General features: G+C 34.2%; 1 protein-coding gene across 1 annotated transcript; it reads left to right on the forward strand.

Annotated features, from left to right (window-relative positions):
- Positions 1-7,574: 7,574 nt before the first annotated feature.
- LOC110944622 lies at positions 7,575-8,206 on the forward strand. Its single transcript, XM_022186276.1, has 2 exons — positions 7,575-8,148; positions 8,199-8,206. Exons 1-2 carry the CDS (start codon positions 7,575-7,577, stop codon positions 8,204-8,206), a joined length of 582 nt encoding a protein of 193 aa, XP_022041968.1.
- The last annotated feature ends 735 nt before the right edge of the window (positions 8,207-8,941 follow it).

The raw sequence follows: 8,941 nt of genomic DNA on the forward strand, positions 1-8,941 counted from the left end.
ATATAATTTTAACATTATTGTTTTTTAAATTATCAAAAAACTTAAAGTAGGTGCAGTTTTTTTAAAATTAAAAAAATAAAAGATTTATTGGTAATTATTTAAAACTTCAAGGGGGAGTATAACCAGTAAAATTGAAAGAAATGGGGGTGCATTTAGCAACACCCAACTATAAATGATAATTAGTTAGTTATTATTAAGTTCTCTTATTTAATATTTAGAAATTAATATATATATATATATATATATATTAAATAATAAATAAGAAAATATATTTTAATAAGAAAAAGGAAAATTTTATTCTCGTATCAATTTTAATTAGTGTAGTGTATAACAAACATATATATTTTCGTGGAATTAAATAAACTTTCTTGTATAAACTACATATTGAATTGAAGAAAAGAAATTTGAAAGAGAGGGCTATATAAGGCGAACACCAAGGCTATAATCTGGTTTTAAATTTTAAAGTAAATAATATGGTTTTAGTTGAAGCCCGTGTATTATGCGGGCATTAACCTAGTATATATATATATATAGGACAAAGATCCGTTAAGAACCACCCTTTATTGTGAGAACCAGTATGAACACAAACAGTAATTCCTAAAAAAATCTAAAAAACACTCAAATTTTTTTTTACTATTTTTTTTTTTTTGGGAAAAAATCGCTATATTTTATTCATAAAAAAAATAAAAAAATTTCAAAAAAAAAATTCAAGTAACAGTTATCCATGCAAATGTGCATATGTATCATTTATTTGACAAATTCCGTAATTCATTACAAATATTAGTCAATTACACTTTTATTTACACTACCACGTGTAATACACTACTTTTTACGTTAGCAATATTTGAAATGCACATGTGCATCTATATGTATTAGCATGATAAAAAGGTGTTTTGGTACACTACTTTGAATACACTTTCTGTTTCATCTATCATTCCATCCATACACAACCATGCACATGTGCATATGTATCATTTCTTTGACAAATTTCGTAACTCATTACAAATATTAGACAATTACATTTTCATTTACACTACCATATCTAATACACTACTTTCTACATTACCAAAATTAGAAATACACATGTGCATCTATATGTATCAACATGAAATAAGATGTTTTGGTACACTACTTTGAATACATTTTCCCTTTCATATATCATACCATCCATAATACGCTACCATTACCTCCTACCATCCATAATACAATGTCATTACCTCTGACCATCCATAATACAATACTATTGCAATATTTTCACTTTATTACATGTATATCAACATCATTTATACCATCCAATCATCATACTAAATCATAAGGTAACAACTATAGCCAAACCATCAACCACTAGATATAACTAACCAAAAAACATGTATATGGGCCTACTTCTCCATTCAAAATCACAAACTTTTTGTAACAAAAAATGTTATATTATGGTTATACCTAATGATGCACATGTGCATTTTGAATATTGGTAATGTAAAAAGTAGTGTATTACAGATGGTATTGTAAATTAAAGTGCAATTGTCTATTACTGATAACGTATTACGGAATTTGTTGAAGTAATGATACATATGCACATGTGCATGGATAACTGTTACTCGAAAAAAAAAGGTTTTTTTTTTTTTTGGTAACTAAATATAGCGATTTTTGTTAAAAAAAATATTTAAAAAAAAATTTTGAGTGCTTTTTTATTTTTTTAGATTTTATTTTGTGTTCACATTGGTTCTCGCGGTTCTCGCAATAAGGGTGGTTCTCGCATGAACCTTACCCTATATATATATATATATATATATATATATATATATAGGGGGCCGCTAGAATGAGAACCACCTCGAGTTGTAAGAACTGCGAGAACTACTTGATCCTGTGCGAGGTGGACCAATTTTTTTTTTCAAAAACGTAGATGCATGTATTATAAACACATTCGTAAAAAAAATTAAAAAAAATGCCGTGCGTGTAGTTTTTTACACCACAAGTTTGTGGTTTACGAGTTCCGTAAATTTACGGAACTCGTAAACCACAAACTTGTGGTGTAAAAAACTACATGCACGACATTTTTTAAAAAAAAAATTTTTACGAATGTGTTTATAATACATACATCTACGTTTTTGAAAAAAAAAATTGGTCCACCTCGCCCCGTACGGTGTGGTTCTCGCGGTTCTTACAACTCGAGGTGGTTCTCATTCTAGCGGTCCCCTATATATATATATATATATATATATATATATATATATATATATATATATATATATATATATAGGGTAGGGCTAGATAGAAAACCCTATATATATAAAAAACCCGAGAAAACCCAAGCTCCCGACATTTTTTTTTTTTGAAAAAAATAACACATGTAATATACATGTTTTTAAGACTTTTGGGCCAAAAAAATCAAAAAAGCGCCGAAGGGATATTTTAAAAAAAAAAACAAATTTCAGCAATTTTCAGCGAAATTCTGTTTTTTTTGCTTAACACGTGTTAGGAGCTGAAATTTGTTTATTTTTTTTAAAAAAATCCCTTTGGCGCTTTTTTGTTTTTTTTGGCCCAAAACACTCTAAAACATGTATATTACATGTGTAATTTTTTTCAAAAAAAAAAAATGTCGGGAGGTTGGGTAAAAATGGCTTCCCATTTGGGTTTCCAAAGTTTTCTAAGAATTTTAGGGTTTTTTATCTAGCATTATCCTATATATATATATATATATATATATATATATATATATATACAAGGGGAAACCTTATTCTTTAGTAAGGGTAAATACATCCATCAAATATTTACCATTTAATGATACTAGTGCGAATGCTTGCGTGTTGCGGCGGGTGCGTCCGTTTTGTCGCCTCGTAATTGTTGGGATTTGTGGTGTGTGTATGGTATTTATGGGTTATTCGCTGTGACGGAGTCGACAACACGAGAAAGAACATATTTCAAACCTTAAAACAATTAAAAAACCATATATAAGTTGTATATATGAAGGATAAACCTGTATAAAAAAAAAAAAAAAAAAAAAAAAAAAACTTTAGCAACATATTTGAAAGTTTGTATATTCAATGTTAAAATATTTTTGCTAAATTAATGACGATCTTTTTAAGAGACATGATGTTAATAAATGATATCAGTGTGCATGTTACTTTACCTATTGCCCAAAAGGGTTTCCAATGGCCATTGGACCTCCGTTGACATTGATCTTTTTGTTCTTCTAATACAACCAATCTTATCATTTAACCCGTGTAACACATGAGACTATAGACTAGTAAAATAATAAAGCGTGAGTCATATACAACAAAACAACCCAAGAGTGCAGGTTGTTATTTTCTTTTATTTGATTTATAATTCAGTGATTAATTAGGTTAAGTATGAACCACTGGGTGTCAGCCCAGTGGCCACCACACCCCACAAACACCGTGGGAACTCAAATTCGACTCCGGTCGTTAGCGTAACCAGCACCTGATGTCCACTCGGCTGGGGGACTCACCGCCAGGCAGCTATGTGGTGTGCTAGCCTGTGGAGTTAGAATACTCCAGTGGTTAATGGTACCACGCAACTACCATTTTTTTTTAGGTTAAGTATGTGTATCTATAAAAAAACGTAGTCAAAGTGTATACGTTGTTACATTATAATGTTCTAGATCATGAGATGATCGGAATAAGAAAAGGTTGCCAGCAGAAAATATCGCTTCTCTGCTGATGTCAACTGTGGCTCAGAGGTGGTCGGAAGGTAACTTAACTGCAGAGTGGAGATAATAGGCATATGTGACAACGGTTTCGTTAGACTGTCTCGGTTTTCTGTTATGAGGTTGACGGTAATGGCGGGTTTTAGTGCTTCTAGTGGATGGATGAAAGGCACCAGAAAGTAGAAAAGCTGGTGCGGGTGTGCTTCGGATGGTTCCGTAGTGTTTTAACTCCAAAACAATATTAAGTTGGCTGGCTTCAAAGCTTCATTGAAATTTTTGGGTATTATTGTTTATACAAACTAAGTTCGAATACCCACTTCAAGCCGTTATGAACAAAAAAAAAAAAAAAACAAAAAACAAAGCTTTCTCTTTCAAACAGCAACCTTATTTAACAATGCAGTATGATACATCGACCTTATATAAGATTTCTCTTTCAAACAACAACCTTATTTAACAATGCAGTATGAAACAGCGATATTTTATAACATTGCTGTTTCAAACAACTATCTTCTAGGGGATTGCAGCTTTTGCAGGTTTTTGACAGAAATTGAGTAGAAGATTGCTGTTTCATATGGCGACCTACCTAGATTTGCAACAAAAATCCTGGATCACCTAAAGGCACTCTTTTTTTCTCTAAACCACTTATTTTTGCAAAAAAAAATTCTATTAGAGAATTCTCTAATAAGCATACAACGTGTCAACATTACTGTTGGCTTAGAGCCTTTACAGAAAAACTTGGCCTCTACTCTAGGCACTTCGTATATATATTTTTTTTAACGGCCAACGAATCCTCCAAATAGGTTAATGGCGAAATTCATCACATCGAGATACACTCGTCTCCCGAACTAGGGAAAACCCTCACCTAGGCAAGAAGCCCGTAAGGATCGAGCTAGCGATCGCCGCCTACTCGCCTAGTCTCTCATCATCACCAGGTATCGCTGAAAACTAACGGGGGAAGCAGGAATTGAACCGGGTCTCTTGAAAACCCATGTCTATCCCTTACCACTCAGGCCATTGGCAGAGGCACTTGGTATATATATATATTCATGTCTCTTCGACAACTTTATACTTAACTACGATCATGCAAATAAAATTCTGAAGCATGAACCCATTTCACATATTCATCATCGATCACCTCCAATGACCACTATTGTCAAATCCAGCCTACCTATGTTAACCACCACCTCTGTTAATATATCAAAACACTACAGAACCATCCGAAGCACACCCGCACCAGCTTTTCTACTTTCTGGTGCCTTTCTTCCATCCACTAGAAGCACTGAAACCCGCCATTACCGTCAACCTCATAATAGAAAACCGAGATAGTCTAACGAAACCGTCGTCACATATGCCTACTATCTCCACTCTGCAGTTAAGTTACCTTCCGACCACCTCTGAGCCACAGTTGACATCAGCAGAGAAGCGATATTTTCTGCTGGCAACCTTTTCTTATTCCGATCATCTCATGATCTAGAACATTATAAGGTAACAACGTATACACTTTGACTATGTTTTTTATATATACACATACTTAACCTAATTAATCACTGAATTGTAAATCAAATAAAAGAAAATAACAACCTGCACTCTTGGGTTGTTTTGTTGTATATGTTGGATTTATATGTACGGGTTCGATAAGTCAACGCTGCTGACCGAGCTATGACCCGTAAGAACCTTGGGCAACGAACATTAAATCCACTTAACTTGGTTAACTGGTCACCACGAACAATTAACGAAACGAAATATATAATTCTCTTGAATAATTATATATCCACGAGAAACGGGATTTATTATTTATACGGGTTATAAATAATATAATGTTTAATTACTTATTTAATTAAACTTGTTTTTCGGGCTTCGTATCGCATTTGGGCTTGTATTAGACGTGTTGGGCCTTAGTGGTCTAAGAGATAATTAGGGTTATTCTAGTTAACCTCAATATATACTATCATATATATTGTTTTCAATAACATCTAATTTTGGTGGACACTTCTGCCGTAAGCACAAACCAAAATCAAAAGGAATCCCTTTTGTTTTGTGAGATCATCACTAAAGCAGAAAAGGTGCCGCCACTTAGAGAAGAAATAAAGTGTCACCACGTTTATGTTTTGTGTATTGCGATCACCGTAAGTTTAATCCGTTCGTTCGTGTTCGTGTCTAGCACTCGTTCATTGTATATCGGTGTCTCACACGGTTATTATTAACCAAAAGGGTATAATTTTTCTCATCGGTAGATTAATTATTTTATGTATCGTATTTGCATGTTTGTAACCATGATCCTGTTCGGTTCACTTTTGGTGTTGATTATATATATTTATTCCGCTGTGTTTTTATTAATTATATATTTAATTAATAAAATATGTCAAACCCGTTTTGATAAAAAGTTAAAATTGACACCACTGAATCCCAACAGTGGTATCAGAGCCACGCTTACAACATGCAAATCGGAACCGGTCCTTTTAACCGGTTATAGATCTCAAACTTTAACTTGTTTAAAGTTTCAGATCTAAATATTTCTTGGGCAAAAAGTTATTTGGTCAAAAGTTTTATTTATTTTTATTTGACCAAAAGATTGCTCACTTTAATATGATTGTGTTGAATATGTAAATCTGGCCAACCTTGTACTTGTATTTTTGTTCTTGTTTTGTTTTTGTTTTATGGTTTTTGACCCACTTTGTGGCTCAAAGTTGTAATAGATTAGGGTTTCAATTTTATTATATTTTCATATTATAATGTTGAAGACCCGAAGATAAAACTGAAGACATTACAGGAATCAAGGAGGTGCTAAAGACAACTAGATGCACTAGGTTCATCCTTGTGGTTGTTTGTTACCCCGTGACCCAGTTTGGTCTTGCTATTTGGCTCTAGCAAGATCAAACAAAATGACCTAAAGATTTACATATTTATTTTTGCTATTATAGTTGCTTTTATCATATAAGTTGTTATATAACATATCAACCTAATACCAAACTTTTAAAAGGTGTTTTAAAATGTTCACAATCAATTATAACAAGTTCTAAATTGATTTTTACAACTTGTAAATATTTGTTATAAAACAAATAGTTTATTTTAAAATAAATAATAACCATTAGAGTTTTTGAAATTTAACAAGTTTTAACTTTCTAAAACTCATAACTTAATAGTTTTAAAACTATTAACTTTTATATGGTTATACAAGTCGCGACAAACTTAGTTTTAATAGGTTATTTAAAATTAAGTGTCCTGAAAGATGAAAGGGTTCATCAAGATGTCACGACTAAATATGTACTAAAATTTGCTCTTACGACCCTATTTGGTAAATATTAAATTAACCCATAATTAAAATCAATTGTCTATGCCATCCTATCATAAGCTACACTTGGAACGTAAAAGCGAACCATCAGTGTTTGGAGCCATGGCACCACACTTGATGTCTAGCATATCCTTCCAAGGTGTAAGGGTTTCGTTGATACATCCGGCCCTTCCATAAGTACCTCTTTTAGGACGACTATTACTTTTTCTTCTCTCACCACATGCTCCAGCTGTCTCCAAAGTAAAAGGTCGGTATAGATGAGGCTAAACGTATCAATGCATAGGCAAGAGTTGTCTTAGCGGCCTCATACTCGAGAGTTGTGCAATTCTCACAATTGACACTCATTGTCAGTCTGCCTAGTCACTTACTAGAGTGCATGCCACAGCTGCCTTTACTACTGACATAACCAGATTCTCATTCCTTGTTCTAATTACTGCAATGGGTCATTAATTAAATAAGGAAATATACATCGAAAATACTAATTACAATCTCTTTGCTTATGTAACAGATTTCTAATGAAAACAACTCCTTTGTTCTCAAGTCTATACTTGAAAAAGAAAAACTGAATAACACCAACTTTCCGAATGGCACCGCAATCTGAGAATAGTTCTTAAGATGGCGAAAAAGCTATATATCTTAGATGGCCCAGTCCCTACCGAGCCTGAAAGTAACACTACTGCTGCTCGTAAGGCACTAGAAAAGCATAACGAGGAGGCCGTTGAGGTAGCCTGCCTTATGCAAGCCACCATGTCTCCTGAACTTCAGAAGAACATGGAAGATAAAGATGCTTATGACATGATCCAGCAACTGAAAGGCATGTTTCAGAAACAAGCCCGACAGGAGCGATATGACACCATGAAGCAGCTCATAAGCTGTAAAATGCAAGAAGGATCGTGTGTCAGTACTCATGTGCTTAAGATGAAAGGGTACATTGACCAGATGAACAAACTTGGTTATCCCCTGCAAGATGAAATGGCAGCGGACTTCATCTTGAACTCTCTCCCTAGCTCGTATGACCAGTTCATTATGAATTATAATATGAATGCTTGGGTGAAGACTGTGTCTGAGCTACATGGTATGCTCAAAACAGCCGAGATGAACATTCCACATAAAACCAACCAAGTCCTGATGGTCAAATCTGGTGGTGTTAAGAAGCCCTACAACAAGAAAAGGGTTGATAACAGCAAAGGCAAGAAAATGGCTGTTGTTGCTGCCAAATCTGCCACCACCAACAAGCAGGTTGCTAAACCACCCCCTCCCCAGGAGCGCCAGTGCTTTGAATGCAACCAAATGGGGCACTGGAAAAGGAACTGCCCACAGTATCTAGCCAAGCTGAAGGCGAACAAGGCCAATAACATTGGCACTTCTTCAGGTATTCTCATTTATGTTATTGAACTTTTTACTGTCTCCAGCAACACATGGGTATTTAATACAGGGTGTGGTTACCACATCACTAATGTTTTGCAGGAGCCTGAAAAGTGGAGGAAGCTGAAACAAGGCGACATGGAACTCATCGTTGGTGATGGGAAAAGAGTGCCCGTTCTTGCAACCGGCACATTTCATTTTTCATGTCCTTCTGGCCTTGTAGTTAATTTAAACAATTGTTTTTTTGCACCTGGTATAACCAGAAACATTATTTTGGTTTCCCTTTTGTTTGAACAAGGTTTCAAGTACGTTTTTAATGGTATTTCTATTTCTGCCTACTTGAATGATGTCTTTTATTTTGAGGCTAAACCTCGAAATGGTATTTATGAGATTGATGTTCAAACATGTAATAACATATATCATCTTTCTAAGCGTAACAAAGCTGGTATTAATGAAACCTTTCTATGGCATTGTAGACTTGGCCATATAAGTAAGGCACGCATAAAATGGCTCCAATCCGAGGGGATTCTTGAATCCACTAGACAAGACTCCTTTAATGATTGCAAATCCTGCTTAGCTGGCAAACTCACAAAGCGTCCCTTCACTGGTGTTGGTGA

Source organism: Helianthus annuus, chromosome 8 (assembly GCF_002127325.2).
Source record: "Helianthus annuus cultivar XRQ/B chromosome 8, HanXRQr2.0-SUNRISE, whole genome shotgun sequence".
NCBI lineage: Eukaryota > Viridiplantae > Streptophyta > Magnoliopsida > Asterales > Asteraceae > Helianthus > Helianthus annuus.